General features: G+C 43.6%; 1 protein-coding gene and 1 long non-coding RNA gene across 3 annotated transcripts in view; one reads left to right on the forward strand and one right to left on the reverse strand.

The window, feature by feature from the left end:
* PSME4 (proteasome activator subunit 4) overlaps positions 1-6,219 on the reverse strand; it is a 142,550-nt gene extending 136,331 nt beyond the window's left edge. The window contains exon 1 of one of the 2 annotated variants that reach the window (XM_075925476.1): positions 5,939-6,219. In XM_075925476.1, the coding sequence (XP_075781591.1) occupies positions 5,939-6,147 (209 nt within the window). In that variant the 5' untranslated portion in view covers positions 6,148-6,219. The remainder of the gene's footprint in view (positions 1-5,938) is intronic. The other variant, XM_006122111.4, reaches the window with a different exon arrangement.
* A 242-nt stretch (positions 6,220-6,461) lies between these two features.
* Positions 6,462-24,883, forward strand: part of LOC142828060 (uncharacterized) — a 28,626-nt gene continuing 10,204 nt past the window's right edge. The window contains exon 1 of the long non-coding RNA XR_012902985.1: positions 6,462-6,796. This is a non-coding gene — a long non-coding RNA (uncharacterized LOC142828060). The remainder of the gene's footprint in view (positions 6,797-24,883) is intronic.

Below are 24,883 nucleotides of genomic sequence, written 5' to 3' on the forward strand. Positions count from 1 at the left end.
CTTTTAAGAAGTGGAAGTCCAATCCTAGTGAGATAAATAGAAAGGAACATAAACACTGTCAAATCAAGTGTAAACATGTAATAAGAAAAGCAAAAAAAGATTTTGAGGAACAGCTAGCCAAAAACTCAAAAAGAAATAACAAAATGTTTAAGTACATTAGAAGCAAGAAGCCTGCTAAAAAACCTGTGGGTCCCCTAGATGATCGAGCTATAAAAGGAGCAATCAAGGACGATAAAGCCATTGCGGAGAAACTAAATGATTTCTTTGCTTCAGTCTTCACGGCTGAGGACGTTGGGGAGATTCCTGAATCTGCACCGTCCTTTGTGGGTGATGAATCTGAGGAACTGTCCCGGATTGAAGTGTCATAGAGGAGGTTTTGGAACAAATAGAAAAACATAATGTTAACAAATCTCCGGGACCGAATGGCATTCATCCAAGGGTTCTAAAAGAACTTAAAGGGAAATTGCTGAGCTATTATCTGTGGTTTGTAACCTATCCTTTAAATCGGCTTCCGTACCTAATGACTGGAAGGTAGCCAACGTGACACCAATATTTAAAAAGGGCTCTAGAGGCGATCCTGGCAATTACAGACCGGTAAGTCTAACTTCAGTACCAGGCAAATTAGTCGAAACAATAGTAAAGAATAAAATTGTGAAGCATGTAGAAGAACATAATTTGTTGGACAAAAGTCAACATGGCTTCTGTAAAGGGAAATCCTGTCTTACTAATCTATTAGAGTTCTTTGAAGGGGTTAACAAACATGCGGACAAGGGGGATCCAGTAGATATAGTATACTTGGATTTTCAGAAAGCCTTTGACAAGGTCCCTCACCAAAGGCTCTTGTGTAAATTACATGGCCATGGGATAAGAGGGAAGGTCCTTTCTTGGATTGAGAACTGGTTAAAAGACAGGAAACAAAGGGTAGGAATAAATGGTAAATTTTCAGATTGGAGAGGGGTTACTAGTGGTGTCCCCCAAGGGTCAGTCCTGGGACCAATCCTTTTCAACTTATTCATAAATGATCTGGAGAAAGGGGTAAGCAGTGAGGTAGTAAAGTTTGCAGATGATACCAAACTGTTTAGGATAGTCAAGACAGAAGCAGACTGTGAGGGACTCCAAGAAGATCTCACCAAACTGAGTGATTGGGCAACAAAATGGCAAATGAAATTTAATGTGGATAAGTGTAAAGTAATGCACATCGGGAAAAATAACCCCAACTATACGTACAGTATGATGGGGGCTAATTTGGCTACGACAAATCAGGAAAGAGATCTTGGAGTTATCGTGGACAGTTCTCTGAAAACTTCCACACAGAGTGCAGCGGCGGTCAAAAAGGCAAATAGGATGCTAGGAATTATTAGGAAAGGGTTAGAAAATAAGACCCAGAATATCTTACTGCCCCTGTATAAAACTATGGTACGCCCACATCTTGAATACTATGTACAGATGTGGTCTCCTCACCTGAAAAAAGATATTTTGGCCTTGGAAAGGGTTCAGAAAAGGGCAACTAAAATGATTAGGGGTTTGGAACGGATCCCATATGATGAGAGGCTAAAGAGACTAGGACTTTTCAGTTTAGAAAAGAGGAGACTGAGGGGGGATATGATAGAGGTCTATAAAATCATGAGTGGTGTGGAGAGGGCTGCTAAATAAAAGTTATTTATTAGTTCCCATAATAGAAGAACTAGAGGACACCAAATGAAATTAATGGGTAGCAGGTTTAAAACTAATAAAAGGAAGTTCTTCACACAGCGTGTTGTCAACCTGTGGAACTCCTTGCCAGAGGAGGCTGTGAATGCTAGGACTATAATAGAGTTTAAAGAGAAGCTGGATAAATTCATGGAGGTTAGGTCCATAAAAGGCTATTAGCCAGGGGTTAAAATGGTGTCCTTGGCCTCTGTTTGTCAGAGACTGGAGAGGGATGGCAGGAGACAAATCGCTTGATCATTGTCTTCGGTCCACCCTCTCTGGGGCACCTGGTGCTGGCCACTGTCGGTAGACAGGATACTGGGCTAGATGGACCTTTGGTCTGACCCAGTACGGCCATTCTTACGTTCTTATGGCTCTGCAGTATAAAGCTTATATAAATTTATACTTCAGAGCCTGTAGCAAAGATTCCCTGGGAATGGGCTTGCCGGCCCAGTTCCCAGGGAGGTGGCTTCTCTGTGGCAGGGAAACCTGTAAGCTCCACTCCCAGGGAGCAGGACCCACAGCTCTTGCCATTTCCACTCCCAGGAGACTTCACTGTGGGCTCTGCAGCTGGCTCCCCAGGAATGCAACTGCCAGCCCCTGTGGCACCACTCCCCAGGGAGACAGCGTGTAACCTCCGGTGAGGCTGACAGGCCAGCCACAGACAGGGGTTGCTCTGGCAGACCAGAACAGGCCCTGCCTGCGGTGGGCCCTGCGAGCCTGGAACATACTCTTGCCCATGAGGGGCAGAGAGCTGCTCCAGCCTCTACTGTTAATTGGAACCAGTAAACACTACCCACTTAGGGTGATGCTTACCAGGTTAATCGGTTGTCCTTTCACATCCCTAATCTAAACACTCATTTCTTGGTAACAATAGCTTTTTGTAATTATACACCCAGGCTAAATAAATATAGGAATTTTTTGCAAAAGCACCTAAGGCTGACATTTTTCAAAAGACTCAGCAAATTAGGCACTCAAATCTTCTTAAATTTCTAGGGGGTTGGGTGCCTAGCTCTTTTGGAAGCTTTAAAAATCCCAGTCTGAGGCACTTTTTAAAATCCCCATTCTAAACACAGCAATCTAAATGTAAAAGGGATTTGGTAACGGAATATGGCACCTGAGCAACCCATTTGACCCACGTGGTTTTATTAAGTGTGGGCTCAAGGAACAAAATCTCTCAAAACTTGTTTCCCTCTCAATACAGCAAAATGGTTACAAAATTAAATCAATTTCTTTAAAAAGGAAAAAGCGAGACAGGAAGCAGATTTTCACATTAGGCACGTAAATATCCAAAATTAAATATCTTCCCAGTAGACAAAAATATCCTTGCCAATGAAACATCTCCTTTTCCCTTACTTCTTATTCCAAAACACACTGTGACTTTTTTGTAACATTCACAATGACAGAACATTAGTTACATATGCAGAGACAAAGAGTATTTTGTGCCCTAGAACAAACTGAGGTTAGGCTAAACAAGTTACTCACTGAGTTTGTTACATATTCCAGAATCTAATTCAGTCTCCCTACAATATAACCTCTCTTTGGAAAGCAGAACTACTGCCCTACCTAAGTCCACTCCCCACAAAGTACACATCTACATGCAACACATCAGAAGAAACCACTGAACAAAAATCTGCGTGCTACCCTCGGCAGCAATGACAACTACAAACTTATTTCCAGGAGAGATGGAGCAGTCATGTACAATTTCTGGCAAAACAAGTTAAGTGGCTTAGTGAGTATCTATCTTCTTTAAAGGCAATAATACCCTCCTTCCAAAGCAGTGATGGGCAGCCTGCGAGCCACATGGGTTCTATGGATGGCCCTTTGCTTTCTATGCATGGCCCACTAGACCTTTTGTTTACCATTGCCCATGCACAGGTTTGCCAGATTTTGCTGGTATCTGTCCATGTAATTTTTTTATTTAACAGTATTACTAAAGTGAAATGCATGTTAAGCGAGTGAATGCTGATTGCACACAACACTGACTATGAGAGCCATGTGCTCCCTCTGCATCCAGTCAAAGTGCTGCTAGAGTTCAACAGGTACAGCCACAAATTTTAGGTACGCAAGCACAGCTGCAGTTAATAAAATTAACCTGTCCTGGGAGACAGTCTTGATTACAAGAATTGTGCAACTCACTGAGATGAAGAAATGCCACTCATGCGGCCCACTCATAGCCTAGTTTGCCCATTACTGTTCACAAAGGCCACGCCTCCATTTGCCAGAGGAGCGATGCTCTGGAAATCAATCCTCTAGGGTTCAATTTAGCAGGTCTATTCAAGATCCTCTAAAATTTAAACTGAATGCTGAAGGAGCCCCCATCATCTTTGGTACTCTTCACTATTCGGAAGAATGAGGGAAATCAATTAGAGAATTTCTCCCACCAACTTTCAACTGTGGGGTTGCCTCAGAAAAATCAATGCAAGGTACACTGACTCCAACTACACAATTCATATGGCTGGAGTTGTGTATCTTGCAACTTTTTTCTCTGCTAGTGTAGTCCTGGCCAGAGACTAACAGAACTAGGCAGCCTGGAAATAGAAGTCTAGTCTTTATTGCAATATGAGCCTACAGTGAAGATTGCACAAGTTGTGGAAATAGAAGCAGAAGCTCCCCAGCTTCTCCCAAACAAGAGCAGCACCTCCCAAAGGCACCAACATCAGTTCTGGATACTTTAAAAAGAGGATTTAACCTGCAACAATCTAAAACCTGGCTTCAGTCCCAGTTCCTGCTGGTGTCACCATTATAAATAGCCCCAGACAAAGGTCCCTCTGGCTGTTGAGGGCAGAGAGGAATGAGTGCTTGAGTTTAATGCACACAGGACAGACTCACAGTGTGGGAGTTGGGGGCCTCTCTACTGTCAAATGCTAAAGGAGAGAGCCTCCACTCACAGCTTGCGCTGCTTTCACTGACACACACACCCTTCACAGCCTTTAGACACCTTGGCCCCCAATACTTTCCCAGCATTAATGTTAGGCAAAAACTCTGGGAAAAGAAAGGGATATAGTCTAAAAGACACCCACACCAGTTGGGGTCACACATATGGGAGCCAGATACAAAGGACAACTGGCAAACACACACTAGGGAGCAAGTTATAGAAAGCAACCTGGCATGCACACAAAAACACACACACACACACACATATAAGTATACCATTCAAGAAGGCATAAGAAGTTTGGGTGAACATAACCACAGGGAGAGTACTAAAGGCGGGTGTGCACTCAGGCACACACAGACCCTAAAGGCAAAAGTGATACCAGGGCAGGTATACACACATATGCCTACATGAATTCTCAGGGAGGGCAGAGATACCAAGGTTAAGTGTGTACTAGGGATGTGAAAGTGTAAATGGCTATAATCAGCCTCCCCTCCCCCCAACGTGCTGCTGCCACTATATCAGAGGGGACACAGCCTGAAAGTTTACCTAAATAACTGCATGTTAACATCCCTAGTGTATATGCTCCTTGCAGCAAAAGGATACCAAAGGTGGGTGTGTACACACACAGTGGGGGGGGGGGGGGCAGGATACTGAGGACAGATGGGTATGCATGCCCACAAATACCCTGGGAGTGCCAATGGCACATGTATCCACATGCAACATTGGCATGTGAACATATAAACACGCACACACAGGATACTGATGGCATGTGTACACACATCAACAAACCAAAGAAGTGGGGATGACACACTAATGGCATGTATAGGAATGTGCATGCTTGGAGGACTAATGCCATGTTTCAGTACAAAATAACACACCAAGAGTACTAATGGCACATATACACACATGCCCAAGAGGTACCAATGGCAGGCATACATGTCGGCATGTCCACAGCAGAGTACCAGACATAGATGGGTGGAGGTTAGTACAGGGGCACTAATGGCAGGGTGCATACAGACACTATCACACACTCACAATCTGGGGTGCTGACAGTAGGGATAGACACACACACACACACGGGGAGGGAGAAGACCAACAGCATGTGTGTACGCAGTCAAGCATAAACACACATTGATACCCTCGCGCGGGGACTGACAGCGAGTGTGTACCCACTCGCGCCCACACGCACTCGGGGGGCCGAGGGCGGGTGTGTACACACACACACACACACACACGCACTCGGGGGGGGCATGTTCACATACAGCCTCACCCACCACCCAGCCCTTTGGCCGAGCGGCCCGGCCCGGCCCAGCCCCGCTCGCCCTTGCGCCCCGCAGGGAGACGCTGCCTCGGCCAGGCCGCAGGACTCACGTGGAGAGTTTCCTGGTCCAGAAGAGCCCCCCAGGCCACAGCTCCTGCAGCTGCACGGCGCGGCCCAGGTTGCCTTTGATCTGGGCCAGCAGGCGGCTGGCCTCGGCCTCCAGCCGGTCCGCGTAGGGCAGCAACTTGTTGTAGGCGATCTCCTTCTGCGGCACGAAGCCCGGCGCCTCCCCCGGAGGCCCGCTCCCAGCCTCGGCCATGGCCGCCGGCACCGTCCGCCGCTGCCGCTGCCGCTGCCGCTGCCACCACCCTCCGCGCCCGGCTCCGTCCTAACGAGTCACACAGCGGCTCCTGGTGACGAAGCAACCAACCACCGAGCGAACAGCCGCCTCCCGCTCGGGCCAGGTCACTTCCTGCGCGGGGGCGGGGGGAGCGGAAAGGGGGAGGCAGAGAAGGGGGGGCTGAGTGGGAGAGGCTCTCTGGGGAGCGCGGGGGGTGGCAGCAGGCAGTGAGGCTCGGAGAGGGGCGGGCGCTGTGGGAGCCGAGGGAGGCTTTGAGGAAAGAGGTGGGAAGAGCTGAAAGGAGCTCGGGAGGGGGAGGCCGGTGTCGAGGCGGAGTGTGGCGGGGACTGAGCTGGAGCGAGATACGAGAGGCGGGGCTGAGGCACTGACCTGCCCTACAGCTCTGTCAGGTTTGGGTTCATTCTGGCAGTATTTAGAGTCTCTCTGTAATAAGGATTTTGCCCGACATTTCAATGAGACACTTTCACTTAAAAAAATCTTCATCAAATTGTCCTACTCTGACAGCCCTTGATAGAGAGTGTGGGAGAGGAATATACACCCTTGCGTCTGTGGCATCCCCCGACTGTGGTCTTAATGACACCATAAACCTGGTACCCTCATCTCTCTGGTAAGTGAGGCAAAAGATAGTTTTCCTAATTACAAACTGTGCTGATTTTACCTCAGCTGAAGGGAACAAGGGGGTGGAATTTTGACTGTGAATGATCACACAAAGTATATTTTAAGAGAGTTTAATTCCAACCAGTTTACAGACACAACTAAATATAAACTACTCTAATTTGAGGATAATCTTGCTATTGAAGAAATCAACACCAGCACTGTAGGACTGCATGATCCATTCACAGTCTATAGTGTGTGTATATGGAGAAGTAGAGGGGGAGAGAAAGAGACAGAATAAAACTGTGAAGTTGTCCCCGAGGTGCAATCAAACTAGACAACTAAAATGTGAGTGCAGCAGAGAATTGATGGTGGGATTTAACCAGTGTAAGAAACAATGGTGTTATGTGTACACACCGGTTATCCTGTTTTGAGTGCATTTTTACCTCATGTTTACAACATAGCACTTTGATCAACAATTACAGTTTCATGGCCCTCTAGGCATATGTTCTACATGTTCTCCCTCTGAAGCAATACTTGTGGAGCATTTCAAAAGGTTTCCATGAGCTCAAGGAAATTGTGGGGAAAAAGAGAACCATCCCCACAGGCACTTGGCATTTCTGAATAAGACTTTCAGAAATGCCAAGTGCCTATAACACCCTCTGATGTTCAAAATACACTTTTTGTGGTTTAATGGATTTCCAAAATGAAGTTTAGCAAATTTACCCTGCTGTGAGAGCCAAAATCACATTTGTCCTGCAATATCTGTGAAATTATTGGGATTTAAAAGAGAATTAAATATTGGTATTTCCTAGAAAGTATGAATTGTAATAGGAATTAGGCAACCAAATCTTTTAGGCATCTTTGACTATCTCAGCCAGAGTGTCCTCAGGGCACATTCTTTCATAAGCGTTAAACACTACTTCCAGAATGCTGTTCACTGACAGTGCAAAAGTCCTGACTAATAGTTTGTGTGGTAATGATTCACAGAAGGTTGCAGATTCAGGCTTTGATTAAATCCCTCTAAACAAAAAGAGAATTAAATAACTTTGTTGGGGTTTTTTAATTAAGAAAAAGTAAAAAGCAAGTCTGGCATTGGATGAGGCTAGTATAAAATGAATTGGATTACACATACTGATCTGCTGTGGTAAGTGTTGTCACAGAGGCTACATCTACACTGCAGCACTATTTTGGGATACCCAAGATATCCCAAAATAGCTGTTCTGCTTCTTTTGAGCGCACCCATTATTTCGAAATATAATGGGCTCACTATTCTGACATCGCTGTAAACCTCATTCCATGAGGAGTAAAGGACATTTCAGAATAGTGATTTATTTTGAAATAAGTGCTGTATAGACGGTGCCAAATATTGAAATAAGCTATTTCAAAATAAAATATGCAATTTGTGTAGCTCAAATTGTGTATTTTATTTCAACCTACAATGCAGTGTAGATGCACCCAGAGTAACTTGGTCCCTTCAAGGGTAGTTGGGCTTAGTCTAACTTCGCTCGAGTGATGGATTTGGGCAGGTGCTTGTGTCCGGTAACTACTAATCATGTGTCACAAGGATTGGGGTGTGTTTCTTATAAGAGGAAGCCTCCTAAGTTGGAAGGATAATAAAAAAACACCCCCTAATTTTAAAATAGTTTATTTGGGATGCACTGACCTAGTAAAGACCTGGAAGAGATCTTCCTAAAGTAAGGATTCCTGAGTGGTTCCAGCTGAGATCTCTTGGTGAAAGGGTACTAAGGGCGTGCAGGGGGAGAGAGAGAGCTGGAGTTGATCCTTGCAGCCCTGATACAAGGATAGTTGAAAAAGTCCTAATACAAAGGAAATTAGGAGGCTTTGTGAAATAATTGATCCAAAAGAAGGTAGCCTGAACAGGATAGTATGGACCGCTGAAGGAGTTCACATTCACACTTGCTTAGGGAGTTTGGGCTGGGAGTTCGAGCTAGAGTAGGAGAAGAAAGTCCCATTTCTGTTGTCAATAGAGAAAATGGACTGTCGAGCCCGGGAGGGATCTAGAAAAGGATGTATCTAGCTTACTAAGGGCACGTCTACACAGCAGGGCTAAAGTCAAATTAAAATACGCAAATTCAGCTACGTCAATTGCGTAGCTAAAGTCGAAATAGCTTAATTCGGCTTTTGGTACTATCTACACAGCAGGAAGTCAAAGGAAGAACACTCTTCCTTCTACTTCCTTTACTTGTGAAATGAGGATTACCATGAGTCAGAAGTAAGGAGCCCTCCAGCTGGACATTATTTCAAAATAATTGCTTGTAGTGCAGACTACAAAATAACGCTGCTGTGTAGACGTACCCTAAAGCTCCTGCTTAATTGCTTACAATTTTGATTGTAATTGGACTATAATTTTGACTACATTTTTGTTATTGGCAGGTGTTTTCAAGTTAATTTCAAAATTGTATTTTGTTACTTCAAATCAGCAATATTACTCTACATAGCTAGCTTTGAAACCAGAATTAAACATTACTTTATCTATTGTACCACAACATATAAAACATTGCTAGCCCCAAAAGTGCCTTCTTGGCAATCACAACTATGATCAATATTTTTCAGAAAACCTGAAATAGCTAAACAAGCAGTTTTAGAAAACAATAATTCAGTATTATATTTTCAATAATAGTATTGATCAGACAGACTGTTTTGCATGGTCTATCCATTTTAAATACATTTGTTGTAATTGTTTGGTATTTACCTCCTTTCCAAAAAGGAAATAATTTTAACCATTTTTCCCCTAGGCTACGTCTACACTGCGGAGCTATTTCGAGATACCAGAAATATCCCAAAGTAGCTATTCCACATCTTTTGAGCAAACCTGTTATTTCGAAATATAACGGGCATGCTATTCTGACGTCACTGCAAACCTCGTTCCGTGCAGATTAAGGAACGTTTCAGAATAGCGCTCTATTTAAAAATTTGGCACTGTGTAGATGGCACCAAATTTCAAAATAAGCTAAGCAATTTGCATAGCTCAAAATGAATAGCTTATCCTGAGATTAGGGTGCAGTATAGATGTACCTCTAGTGTGCTGACACTAAACTGTTTAAAAAAAACCAAGACAATGCAGTCTACAGAAATGTTTTACAGAGTCAAAAATAAATCCGTGCTTCAGGTTTGTAGTATGTCTTGGCTGCTCTTGGCACATAAAATCACATTTGGTTCCTGAGTCATATGATTCTGAGCTGAGGATTCATCTGCACTGCTTGCATCAACAGCTTTTATTAAGTAGGAGGAATATCAATTGAGAACACATTAAATACAGTGCCACCTGTCATCTTTGTCTTTAAATCTTGAGAATAATGATGAATCCAAGTAAGTGTTTTAGCTGTGAAGGAAATGCAGTCTCTCCATTCATGAGAAATCTCACATTTTACCATTGGCTTATATCACATTATCCACTGTTCGTACATTCCTTTGCAGAATGGCTTGCTGTCTTAGATTAACTAACACCAGCATTGTCAATACCTTGTATTTAGGAAATTTGTCCATAAGCCTAAAACATAACTGTGATCTCAATCTGAAGCAACCAGTTTTCTCTTCAGAAAAGTGTTGTCCAGTGTTCAATCTCCCTTTCTAGAATAAGGTAAATATGAAAATTGGTGACAGGAAAACTATTAAATATTTGGCAGTTTCAATAAGCACCTAAAATATATGGGCTTACTATATATGAACCACTAGGCCTCCTCCAGCTGCTAATCTGACTAACTCAGAAGTACCTCCTCTGAAAAAAAAAAGAGTATTTTGATCCTGTCAAAATAGATGGGTCCTCAGATTCTCCACCATTCTTTTCCCCTCTACCAATATGAGGGAGGGAAATCACAAATCAAGAGCTCCATCAATCATTTATAACAAGGTGTAGTATTAAGCAGGCATAGTTAAACTGGACACTCATTCCATTAGAAACATCTTTCTTCAATTTATTTAGCTTATATTATTTGGGAAGGGGTTTGAACTAAACCAGTGTTTCTCAAAGCGGTCCATGAAAACACTTTGAGAAACTTGTTAACTGGCTGCTCCAGTTTGTTTACTTACCTACGCTGTGGCCATGGAACCTTGCAGCTCCCATTTGCCTCTGTTTCACCATTTGCAGCCAAGGGGAGCTGCGGGAAGCCAGAGCAGCCAGTTAACAAGTTTCTCAAAAAGTGCTTTTGTGGACCACTTTGAGAAACACTGAACTAAACCAAAATAGCCAATAACTCTGAAATGAGAATTTCCACTAATGGGTGATTCCTGTATAACTAAAGAACTTTCCTTTGTATACAAGGCTAGATGCATGTGTGTCATATTACCCACTTTAGCTTCACAGTCTTGGTGGTTCTGTTTGTCTGAGTTTGCTGAAAATCAAATTTGACAAGAATGCTATGAGTATATAAAGTAGATCACATACAGGCAGTCCCCGAGTTACGCGGATCTGACTTACGTCGGATCTGTACTTACGAACGGGGCTTTTCTTGCCCCGGAGGACACGGGCGGCGGGACCGCCCAGACGCGCCGAGGTCCCGCCGCCCGTGTCCTCCGGGGCGAGAAAAGCTGCTCCGCATCTCCCTGGTCTGCTGGGGGGAGTCCCCCAGCAGATCAGGGAGACGCGGAGCAAAGCTGTGGAGGACCCGGGCAGCGGGAGCGCCCAGACGCGCTGCAGTCCCGCCGCCCGGGTCCTCCGTGGCTTTGCTCCGCGTTTCCCTGGTCTGCTGGCCCCCCCCCCCCCCCCCCAGCAGACCAGGGAGACACAGAGCAAAGCCGCGGAGGACCTGGGTGGCGGCACCACGGCGTGTCTCGGTCCCGCCGCCCACGGCTCCATGGTCTGCTGGGGGGCGGGCGCAGCTAGTGTGTCCCCCTCCCTCAGCAGACCAGGCTTTTCTTGCGGACACCTGTGGTAGAGCAGCTGGGGCGCTGCCGGTTGGTCCCGCAACGCCGCTCCTCGACGCTACTGGACCAACCCGGCAGCACCCCAGCTGCTCTGCCCCAGGAGTCCTGATTCAGCCACTGCTGATCAGTTTCAGCAGCGGCTAAATCAGGACTCCTGGAGCAGAGCAGCTGGGGTGCTACTGGGTTGGTCCAGTAGCGCCGCTCCTCGGCGCTACTGGACCAACCCAGCAGCACCCCCAACTGCTCTGCCCCAGGCATCCCCAAGTCAGCCGCTGCTGAAACTGACCAGCGGCTGACTACAGGAATCCCGAGGCAGAGTTTCTCTGCCCCGGGCTTCCTGGAATCAGCCGCTGATCAGTTTCAGCAGTAGCTGACTTGGGGACACCTGGGGTAGAGCACCTGGGGTGCTGCCGGGTTGGTCCCCGCAGCGCTAAGGTGCGGCGCTGAGGAGACCTACCCAGCAGCGCCCCAGCTGCTCTGTCCCAGGCGTCCAGATTCAGCTGCTGTTGAAACTGATCAGCGGCTGATTCCAGGAAGCCCGGGGCAGAGAAACTCTGCCTCCAGCTTCCTGTAGTCAGCCGCTGGTCAGTTTCAGCAGCGGCTGAATCTGGACGTCAGTTCCGACTTAAGTACAAATTCGACTTAAGTACAAACCTACAGTCCCTATCTTGTACGTAACCCGGGGACTGCCTGTAATTCTCAATTTCAGTCCTTTCCTAGCTAATTCAGTTAATAAGGGACTGAAGAAATGACACTGACATATCAAGTACACAGTTACATCCACTATATTTACAAACTAGGACCAAAGTCATAACTAGTTTAATGTCACTTAAATCAATTATGTCAGGATTGAATTAATTTCCCCAAATTGAAGGCTTTTTATAGACTTCCTGGCTACTAGCAGTGATTTAGAAAGTGAAATTCAATCAGAACATAGATCAGAACTTGTTTCTGATACTGTGCTCTTTCTCTAGCTCGTCATTCATGAACCTCCAAGAGACGTCATTGGGAAACTTTTGTCCCTGCAGAGACAAAATATAGGAGCTGAGCTCCTCTAGGTCAATTTTGCTGCCGAACTTTTTTGACAAATTATTGCTGCACTACTGAATTGTGGGGGCTGATTTTAAAAATCACATATGTTCCTCTGATATAAAATTAGCCCTCCAAAGTTTAGGAAAAGAGGTGTCATATTTTTAGCTTGTCAGCATTGAGAGATTACCTTTATTTCCCATCCACTTGCCAGACAGAAAGCAGCTGCCGGAAAACATGTGATAGAAAGAACCCTGCCAAGGCCAATTCTTGGGATTATGCTGTGCTAGGAAATCCAGGAAATATAGCAAGCTGAGAAGTGACGGTCACTTACATAAGAAGTGGTCATTTAATGTTTTGCTGTTTCATGTAATTGCTCTTTTTTGCCAAGAAACTGGTTGTGGACCTGTTGAACCCTTATTGCACGGCTAATTACAGCCCTTCTAGGTCTTTCTTTCTATGTCCACCCCCACAAAAGCAATAGATATATTTGCCAGAGCTTTACAGGCAGTTCTCACTTCCCTGGTTTGTTTATTTGTTCATCTTCCAACTACCTAGAAATAGGACTTAGCTCTTTAGTCAACAAAGCTCCTATTAAGGGCCAAACTGTGAAATCTTTGATATACTGTATAGATAAAGATACTAATCCAACACATCATCATGTTGCAATGCTGAATTAGAAAGCTGCTGCTTAATGCTATGTATGGTAGGTGCTGTTTGCTTGCTTGTGGAGCTCAGAGAAAGAGGAAGCTGAGTTAAGTAATTATGTTGATACATCTTTTATTAGTCATTTAATAATATAGGAACTTTGTAAGTCTTTTAACTTTGTATTAAGTCTTTTCATAATGTCATAGAAACTTTGTATTAGTCTTATAATGTAGTCTTCTTATAATGCTTTATATTGTAGGCACTTTGTATTAAGTCCTTTCATAATTCGTATTAAATATTTTCATATTGTAGAAACTTTGTATTAAGTCTTATTATAATGTTATAGTCCTTAGGAATAATTAAGGTAAAGAAAATGTCCTTGTATTAGAAGTAGAATAGATCTCTCCCCTTTGACTTGAATGTGGGCCCTGTTTAATGAATGAGGTGTGAATGAATGAAGTGTGGAAGGAAAGTACCTCGGAACAGCTGCAGTGGTTGGAGAGGGGAATAGGACCAGATCCAAGGACAATAAGACCTGTCAAGTGGACCCAATGAGAAAGCTCAGACATATTGACGGCCTTGGGAGTCAGAAGCAAGCACCTTCTTTGGAAGCAAATTCAAAAACCCTCTTTGAAGATGAATCTGGCAGCATTGAAGACAACACCCAGAAGAAGGCACCACAAATGACTAACACAGCTAGAGTGCATAGATTTGCAAAAGATAACTAATAGCTCTGCATGAGAGGGAACTACTATAAACGTAAGAATAGTGATAGAAATGTAGCCGTGTTAGTCTGGGGTAGTTGAAGCAAAATGCAGGACAATGTAGCACTTTAAAGACTAACAAGATGGTTTATTAGATGATGAGCTTTCGTGGGCCAGACCCACTTCCTCAGATCAAATAGTGGAAGAAAGTAGTCACAACCATATATACCAAAGGATACAATTTAAAAAAATGAACAAATATGAAAAGGACAAATCACATTGCAGAACAGAAGGAGGATGCGGGGGGGTGGGAAGGGGGAGGAAGGAAGGTAAGTGTCTGTGAATTGCTGATATTAAAGGTAGGGAGAGTGGGATGTTTGTGAGTTAATGGTATTACAGGTGATAATTGGGGAAACTGTCTTGATAATGGGTGAGAAAGTTCAAAGACTTGTTAAGTCCTTGTCGGTAAGTGTCGAATTTTAACATGAATGACAGTTCAGAGGATTCCCTTTCAAGTGCAGATGTAAAAGGTCTTTGTAGCAGAATGCAGGTGGCTAAGTCATTTAGAGAGTGTCCTTTCTGGTTAAAGTGGCAAGAAACTGTTTTCTCTTTGTGATCTTGTCTAATATCTGTTTTGTGGGCATTAATCCTTTGGCGAAGTGTCTGAGATGTTTGTCCAATGTACATAGCAGACGGACACTTTCGGCACATGATAGCGTAGATTATATTTCTGGATGCGCAGGAATATGTGTTCTTGATCTTATAACTCACTTGGTTAGGTCCAATAATGGTATCAGCAGAATGAATATGTGGACAAAGCTGGCAACGGGGTTTGTTGCAAGGGAAGGTACCAGGGTTGGTATTAGTGTGGTATGTCCTGTGGTGGTTGGTAAGAATCATCTTGAGGTTAGGTGGGTGTCTTGCAGCAGGCCCCAGGTCTCGTCAACATTGGAGCATCGATCCGGATTGGCAGAAGCTCGGCTCCTCCCTTCTCCCATCTAACTCATCTGGCCAGTGAAGTTAAGGGGAGCAACTAGTTGGTAACAACAAGATGGAATGTGCTTGTGTGTGTGAGAGTGCATGAGTGTAACATATCATATGCATATGATACAGTGTTGATTGATGTATTACCAATAGATGTGGCATTTTTATTTATCCCCCCCTGAAAAAGATCCCATGCCGTTCTTAGAGCATGACAATGAGAGATAAGAATGTCTAACATGGTAAGATCATAGGACTAAGAGTATAAAAAAGAAGTAACCAGTCAAGTGCAGAGGAGTTTATTCTCATTTCATAGTCTTATTGAAGGTGGAAAACATACCCTCTTCAGGGAGGTGGCTGACTTTCAGTATCAGTTGCTGTTACCTTTAATTGGCTGAACCTCTTTGTGGGATGGTGTTGGTAGCAGCTTCAGTTCCTGCTAATGCATAGGCAGAGGATTGTAATTGCTTCTGTCCTTATGGTGAGAAGAGAATTTTTAAAAGTAGAGTTTAATTCTCTCTTTCTCTTATTCAATCCATTCTGAGTTCCACCAGGGTTCAAGAGAAGTTGGAATTTTGTTTCAAATGAATCCAAACACTCCTATTTTCTGAGATGGTCCTTCAGCTCTCAAAATAGTTTTTAAATTCAAAAGATTTTTAAGTCTTTAAAAATCAAAGAAGATACTGTCTTTTTCTTTGTAGTAATCTCTGTAAAGGCTCTTCTTGTCTTGCTGAGTTTTGTGGGGGAGATTGCATAGGCATTGCCAGATAATGAATTTCAATATTTTTACACTCAGATGTCTTCTTACATTAGTAACCAGGTTAGAATCAAATGATCTTGCTATATTTGGATAGCGAACATCTTACTATTCATACAACAATGAGGCAGGCAATCCTTACATGAAGGTTTTCATTTAGATATAAAATAATTGCAAATATCCATCTCAAAATAATCGATAATATCATAAGCATTTGAGGAACAACAAAAGCTTTCACCTTTTAGTGGACATATGAATTAATTTAGGAGTATCACCTACAGAATATTCCCTGACCAAAAATATTACCCTTAACATTTGAAGAATGAAGACTTTAGAAGGTTTATAAAATAAATCAGTTTTAATAAGGATATTTCTGGAATTCTTTGTGTGGATTTAAATAGTGGTTTTTCTCTTTGGTAAGAGGAAGGGTTTAAGACTTAGTTTATAGTTCTGATAGCATACCTTAATGATCATTCCTCTTTGAAATAGATAAAAAAACAGCTTCACATTATTTTACACAAGGATTCTTTCTAAAACATAAATATTGTACAAAGTCTCTTTACTTGAGATAAAGACTATATCTACATCAAACTGGTATCATATAGAAGAGAGATATAGCCTATTCTTTGATAAAACATTTTTGTTGGATCATGTGCCTGTTGATCAAATGGTTTCCTGATTCACAATACTTTTTACCATTCAAGAAATAAATAGTATAGAACATTAAAGCAAAATAGAAGTTATAAAGCTGCATTTCAAATCAGGAGAATTTTTAAAGGTGAAAATGTGTGGTTCTGGAGTTTTCAAAACTTGGCCTGCTCTGAGTACTCGGGCTGCCAAGACATTGTCACTTTAACTTCATGCTCAATCACTTAGCTTTTCATAAGCCAGCTTTTCACGTTACGTTATGATACCAACACTTTTGCCAAATGCCACAACACCTGCTTTCTATTCAGGACCAGAAGCATTTATTAAGCCAAAAAGGGTTTATGTGGTGACCAGTAGGTAATAGGAAAATTCACATAGACACAGCAAATGTGCAGAATATCAAAAATACAAATAATTCTCAAATTGGTCAATACCTCATCTCAGTGTGCCTTCTCAGAGTGAAGGGGAAATCTTGCAAAAAGGAATATACTGCAAATATTGCAGCAAACTTTTGCCCCAAATGATACACACAGTCTCAAACATAAGAACACACTGGGAATATCATTTGTCATCCATACTACAGCCTCATCCCAAAGAACATAGGCCATGATTCTAAACAATGGTTGCCTAAACTTAGGCCCCTAGGTCCATATTCTGTTCATGGAAATTGCAGAGTGCTTGTCATTTTGTGTAATCAAGCTATTTGTTTAGGTGCTTAAACATGGGTTGCCCATGACCCTGTGCAGCATGGTCTTTTTCTGCTGAGATGACTTGTCCTTTTGCTGAATTTATTGAGGAAGAGTTGACTAGCAAGCCTGAGAGGTAATCATTCCCATGAGGCCCAGGGACACATAGCACACTTTAAGTAGCACAGGGGTAATACAGATAACCTTGTGAAGGACAGCTGGTGCACTTTCTTCCATGACAGTATTACAAAGCATGACTGTAAAATCTGCAACAACCTCTTAGACAGTTGCTAGGTCAAACACTGCAACACATTCTGCTCTTTTTAATTCAACCACCTCTGCTGGTAGACACAGTTACTTGGACTAGTGAAAATATTTGCTTCCTTCACCAGTTCCACTCTCACTTAAAATTGCAGTGGGAATGTGGGTAGAGAGAATGTAATTATTGAACTGGAACTTGGCTAAACACTAGCATTACCACCTCATTTAGAAAGTGCAGAATATCACTTTTTCTTTACATCGTTGATGGCCACAAGTAGTCTGGACTTCCATTTAACAGCTCATATGAAAGACAACACCTTCAGCAGCACAGTGCATCTGCACATCAAGGAGGGACTGGGAATCCATTCAAATACTGCCCCATTGTACAGAATTCAGTTCCTGAGGTCAGATATGATCACAGGATAAGATGATCTGACTGCAGACTAGGAAAACATTTGGGGATACACAGTTGTACATCAGGGAATCTGAGGTTTTCAAACCAGGTCAAATGGGGCTGGAGAGTACAAAACCTGTTAGAGAAGGCGTTTTAGATTTATTTTTAGGTATAGTAAGGACACATGCTTTTTTTTAATTTGGGGGAGGGATGGATACATTAATAGAACAAAATAGCTCATGTTTTAGAAAAAATAAGTATGAGAGGCAGTAACCCCATGTTCACCCTTTTACAGGACGATAAATTCTGTACAAAATATGCATTGTGAGGTGTCACTTGAAAACTCAGTTTGTTGATCATTATTGTCCTGTTAAAATATGTATGGCAACATTGTGTGTAACCAGGGGCGGCCCGTGACTGTAGGCCAACTCAGCGGTCACCTAAGATGCCGCCTTCAACGGGGCCCCCGGGGTGCCCGATGATGACGTTACCCCATTGACGGCCGTGCAGGCAGGGGCGCCAATCACACGTTCTGCCTTGGACCCCATTGACGGCCGTGCAGGCAAGTGCGCCAATCGCGCATTCCGCCTGGGACACCATTGACGGCCTTGCAGGTAGGGGCGCCAATCACGCGTTCCGCCACAGCCGGCCTCAGGCCGCTCCTGTGTGTAACATTCTAAGCTTCCTCAGTACAGCAGTACTAAAACAAGTCGGAACAGCCACAAACCAGTTCCCCGGACACAAAAGCTGATACCTCAGTTGTGTATCAAAATCAAAATGGACTAGTACCAAATTAAGTGGTCATTCTTTGGCAGGAAGAAAGGCAGCTCCGGAAAACAGCAATGGACCTGATTAATCAGGGGCAGCTGAGACAAGGCTGCTCTAGAGCAAATAAGAACCAGCTGAGCTGACTTCAGGCCTCATGGGATCTCTTTAAAAGCCTGGGGGATGGGGAGGAAGCAGGGAAGAGTGGAAGAAGAGCTTGGAGGAGAGGAGTTACAACTGATAAGGTTAAGAGTCAGAGATGCTGGTATAGAGAATGGCAGCATTGCCAAAGGAGGGGAAAGGTGAGGAGCTCCAACAGGGAGGCTGTGTCTTCACTGGCAAGTTATTCTGGAAAATCAGCCGCTTTTCCGGAAAAACTTGCCAGCTGTCTACACTGGCCGCTTGAATTTCTGGAAAAGCACTGATGATCTAATGTAAAATTATCAGTGCTTTTCCGGAAGAACTATGCTGCTCCCATTCAGGCAAAAGTCTTTTTCCGGAAAACTGTTCTGGAAAAGGGCCAGTGCAGACAGCACAGTAGTGTTTTCCGCAAAAAAGCCCCGATCGCGAAAATGACGATCGGAGCTTTTTTGCGGAAAAGCACGTCTAGACTGGCCACGGACGCTTTTCTGGAAAAAGTGCTTTTCCAGAAAAGCGTTCTGCCAATCTAGACATGCTTTTCCGGAAATGCTTTTAACGGAAAACCTTTTCTGTTAAAAACATTTCCGGAAAATCATGCCAGTGTAGACGTAGCCGGAGTGTTTGGCCTCCCTTCCCTCAAGTAACCAGGGAGTCCAGCTGGTAGCTGGGAAGGATTGGGAACCCAGCCAAGGCTGACCAGAAGCACCTGTCTTGATATCCATTTTTGCCAAGGGATGGCCCCCAACAAAACTCTGAGGCTACGTCTACGCTGGCAGCTTCTTGTGGAAGAACAAGAGTTCTTGCGCAAGAAGCTGGCAGTGTAGATGTAGCCTGAAAGGGGCAAGCGAAACCTGCGCTGCAGTACCTAATCTGTGCACTGAACAGGGGTCTGGGACTCAGGAGTGGGACTGACCCTGTCACAGTATATATATATATATATATATATATATATATAAAAATCCTGTGGGCTGATTGATGTCATCACATCGCTCTGTGTTGCCACGTCCTCAACTCCAAGCCCAGAACATGTTTCCCCACCCAGAAGTGGCCTCTCGCTATGCTACCAGCTCCACCAGCAGGCTTTCCGGCTGCAGCCCTTCTAGGCCCATATATGGCGGGGGCAGGGTGAATGCACCCGGCATGTCCCTCCAAGTAAATGTGAGGCTTGGGTAGCACATTGCTCCAGATGGATGGGTGGAAGCTGTGAGCTGCCATGTAGCCCTCTCCCCTCCCCACTTGCTGGTGTTCCAGGGAGAGCAGGGTGGGGTGTGTGTGTGGAAGCTGCACCTCCCCGGGAGTCACACAGCCTCTCCCCTTCCTGGTGCTGGAGGGGGCAGAAGCTGTGAACTTCGCAGCCCCAGAAGTCACGCCTCTCCCCTCCCCTGTGCTCTTGGGGGAAGCCGTGCAGCCTCTCACACTCGGGGGTGAGGGGAGCCATGCCCCTTTTTCCCCTCCCCAGCCCCCTCACACACACCCTAGGTTGGAGGGAGAGCCAGGGCTAGCGTGGCCTTGGCTCGGCCCCCCTGGCTACAGGGGGAGAGCTGGGACTAATGCACCATGGCCTGGCCCTGCCCGGTTGTGGAGCCAGGGTGATGGGGAAGAAGGGGGAGAAAGAGGGGCCTGGTGGGGGAAGAGCTAGGGTCTGGGTAGTCCTGGCCCCGGGCCTTCCCAGGAAGAGAGGAGTGTTGGTGACTGTAGTGAGCAAGGAGCACAGCCCTGTAGTTTTCTGTTAATAAAGTGACAGATTGTATAGGAGTTTGTATTATGTAGGAGAGAGCTGGGCAGTACAAGGTGTGCATTTGTGGGGAACGTCTGGGCCTGGGACCTGGCTGGTGTGTGTTTGCAGTGTAATTCATGAGTGATTAAAGCACTCATATAACTGGGAGCAATTTAAATATTGGAGGCTGTGTCTGAGCAGACCACGAGTGGCAGCTCTCATAGTAGAGCAGTGTTGTAATATCCAGTACCCTGCTTGGAGAACTGAGACACAGCTGTTCGTTAGTCCAGATCATACCCTTGGTAATGTCACAGTAAGGGAGAAAATGTTTTGCACCTGAACTGGTAAAAAGCCAAGTGTTTGACAATTTCACATGGCCTGCAAATGTTTTGCACAGTTCTAATCTTGCATCTCCTGACAGCATATCTTCAATCCTAGAATTGCTTCAAGTCCACAGCCAATAAATCAATCTTTTCTTATACTGGAAAATTTTACAAACATATTCAAGTTTACTTGCTAGCCAGGTAAATTTCTTCTCTTCTGGGAGAAGAAATAATACATACATTTTGATTACCTTTTGGCACTCTTCATAAGCTACCTCTATAAAATCCTAAAAGCTGGAAACAGTGTTTGGAAGACATTATTCTCTCTCCCTTAAATAACTGGGTAGAAACTAGCAAGATTGTCAATATGTAGTTCTAAATTTAAGAAACTGTAACCCATATATTCTCCTGGTCCCCACTGGCTATCAAATGACTCTATTAGAAGAGTTGGATTCTTGGTTTAATAGATTCCATCTGAGATAAGTTGTACTTTGAACTATTTAAATGTTCTACCAAGAATGTAAACTAATCAAGTCAGTAAGATTTGACTAAAATACATGATGAAATATGCCTCAAATATATTTCAAGATCTTGAAACACTAATGAAGGCTTCTCTTTGTTGCTTTCATGTAGAAATAGTGGGCTAATGTCATAAATAAGAATGAATCAACTAGCTTAACAGTGCTGCAAAATGTAATAACTGCCAGCCCACCTCCATTGTAAACCATTCTTTTGGCAGCCCACACTCTTTTGTGCTTGCTAGCTCTTTTGTGTAGCCTGAGCCTCCACACAATTTGACATCACTGCGCTAGTGGCTGTGGAAAAGGCAACATTTAAACTCATTTTTCATGAGCCAGTGTGTATAAAGAATAGAGGCCCTAATTGTTTTAAATGACTCTACGTTCTTGTTCTTAGTGTATTGCATATGAAGAGACAATGCAATCTTTAGGAAAATCTTAGCCAAGGTCTTCCCAAATTTTAATACTGTTTTGAATGTCTGAACCTGTGTCTATTTAAATTAAATGTTAAACAAACTTCCCTTTACTTTTCAATCACCCCTTAGGATGAAATTCTCTGCTTTATGGTTTTAAGCTGAAGAGTAGAAGATTTGGTTCCTATCTCTCTCATCTCCTGCTTGCAGAGCCTTACACCTGTGTATCTCACATCTTTCAAGAGATGGAAAATGTATTCCAAATCCAACTGATTGATGGCTTCGTGCTGCCAACTAAACTTGGCTGTCATCCTAGACTCCCAGCATGAATCCACTGGGGGATCCATTTCATTTCTTCTTTTTCCCTGTCCTGATGTTGCAACATGTCTTAACCTTGCCTATACTGACTTCTTGCCTGAGAGAGGGATTCAGATACGGAAGAAGGCATCACACTTCAGAAAAGCAGGCTAGAACTGAGGATCCTGGCAGTAAGAGCAATGGCTGATGAAATCTCTAGGGTTGCCGAGTGTCCGGTTTTGAACCGGACAGTCCAGTATTTGTGCTTTCTGTTTGGGAAACAAATTAAGAAAATATAAATGTCTGGTATTTTCTAAATAAGATGTAATGTAGATTGTGATGTAATGTCAAATGTGGCCAGTATTTTTGTTGAAACCATTTGGCAACCCCACTTTACAGCAGCTAGAAATACTCTCTTCTCCCACCATGTTCTTTATCTACTCTTCTAAAATCACAGGAAAATAGCCAGGCCCTAAGACAGGGCTACTCAACACGCAGCCTCTGATCCGCATGCGGCCTGCAGCCCATTTGTTTGTGGTCTGCAGTGTGGTTTGGGTTTATGTGGGGCTCATAACGTGGCCTGCGGATGGGATCCTTTGAACATGGCCTCCACTGGGAACATGATCCACAATGGCAAGGCGTCTCCCAGGCGGGATGAGCATTGAAACACACAAACGGATGGGCTAGCTGGAACAGATGGTTACAGGGTGTTGGCATTTCTAGCCCCTACGGAGGAGGTGCCAGGAGCGTTGGAGTATTGTGGGAAGTGCATTGTATTCATGCTCATCAGTGTGAAAGAAGATATTTGAATATATTTACTTATATATTTGCATGTATATGCAACCACGCTTAAGTTGCGGCCCTCAGCATGTGCTGTGAGTATCACTGTGGCCCCCAGAGCTTCCAAAGTTGAGTAGCCCGCCTTAAAACATTATATTCCTAATGATTAATCAGTTTTCTAAGAGTTCAAATTAAAAAAGGGTCACTAATTTGACTCCAAAGGAATAGTGTGATGGCTTGATGAACTCTGGCTTTTTGCTTGCGAGAGGGAAAAAAGATTTTCCTGAATGTATCTTGTAAATGCAATTAGATGGGGATCAGAGCTCATTTTGGGATCTGGATACTAGAAGTACACACTTGGACAATGCTACAATAAAGTTAGTTGAGCCTCTGATTCTAGAAAATTAAAATGTTATCCTTGTACAAATTGTCCTATTCACAAGATGCTTACAAAGTCAATTCTTTTCACCATTGTAATGAAGTCATTCACTGTGATTTAAATGTCTTCAGTCACTAAGGCTGGTGGGTTTTATATTTAGGATTAATCATCAATCCAAAACTGCTGCCACCACCACAAATGATGATAAATGCAGAAAGACCTGAATTAGTGACTCACACTTTCTGATTCCTATGATTCAAGGCAAAATAATTTAATTTTTCCATGTGCTTTTTTTCTTTCAGGGCAGATCAGTTCATGTTCTCATATATTATTTAACAACACTTTACTACTAGGAGAATTCACTAGGCATGCTCAGAAGCTACCACTTAGATCAGGTCCCATTCAAAATCAGTCTAGAGCAGGGTTTCTGAAAGTGTTCCGCAGAATCAGTTTGAGAAACACATTAACTGGCCGCCTCAGTTTGTTTACTTACCAAAGCCGCGGCCACAGAGCCTCACAGCTACCATTGGCTCCATTTTTCTCTTTGCAGCCAAGGGAAGCAGCGGGAAGCACTTGGCTCACATTTGTAGCTGTCAGCCCTTGAGTTAGCTCCAACTGTGAGCCCTTGCATGTCTGTCAGTGCCCATAATCCATGCTACTGAGTATGTGCACCACTGGGAGAAGAATGTTAGGAATCATTAAGAAAGCAACAGAGAATAAGAATATAAAACCATGGTATGCCCACATCTTGAATACTGCATGCAGATATGGTTGCACTGGAAAAAGTTCAGAAAATGGCAACAAAAATTATTAGGGGTATGGAACAACTGACATATAAGGAGTGAATAATGAGACTGGAACTTTTCACCATGGAAAACAGATTACAAAGGGGGTGTATGTCAGAGGTCGATACAATCGTGAAGGGTATAGAGAAAGTAAATAAAAAATAGTTATTTTCCCTTTTCCAAGAACAGAGAGTCACCACATGAAATTAATAGGCAACAGGTTTAAAACAAGCAAAAGAAAGTACTTTTTCACACAACACATAGTCAACTTCTGCAACTCTTTGCCAGAAGGTGTTGTGAAGGTCAAGACTATAACAGAGTTCAGAAAAAACCAAATAAATTCACAGAATCATCCATCAATGACTATTAGCCAGGATGGGCAGGAATAGTGTCCCTAGCCTCTGTTCGTCAGAAACTGGGAATGAGTGACAGGATGGATCATTTGATGGTTACTTTTTCAGTTCATTCCCTCTAGGGCACCTGGCATTGGCCATTGTCAGAAGACAGGATACTGGGCTAAATGGACCTTTGATCTGCCCCAGTATGGCGATTTTTATGCAGTTACGCAGGATATCCAGGGTAACTTAGGCACTTTTGAAAATCTCAGCAGGTGCCTGTCTGTATCTCCTCAGTTGTATTCAGTGTAGCTGTAGCCATGTTGGTACCAGGATATTAGAGAGACAAAGGGAATATGCTAATATCTTTGATTGAACCAATTTCTGTTGGTGAGAGTGTGACATTGTCCAGTATGGTTCACAGCTGTGAGTGCTAGTTTCAGGTCAAACTGTCAGAAAACAGGGAAGACACCCCAGATTGGTAGTACATTCTATAATTAAGATTTCACCAAGACAGTATCAGATATGTGGTCCTGGATTACTATATTAGTATGTCTAAGTAAGCAGGGGAGCTAATGAAAAGGGAATTGCAAATGGGAATTTGAGAGAGGTAGGAGATCCTTCTGCTGAATGAACAAGGTGCGGGCATTAT

Source organism: Pelodiscus sinensis, chromosome 3 (assembly GCF_049634645.1).
Source record: "Pelodiscus sinensis isolate JC-2024 chromosome 3, ASM4963464v1, whole genome shotgun sequence".
In the NCBI taxonomy this organism is placed as follows: domain Eukaryota; kingdom Metazoa; phylum Chordata; order Testudines; family Trionychidae; genus Pelodiscus; species Pelodiscus sinensis.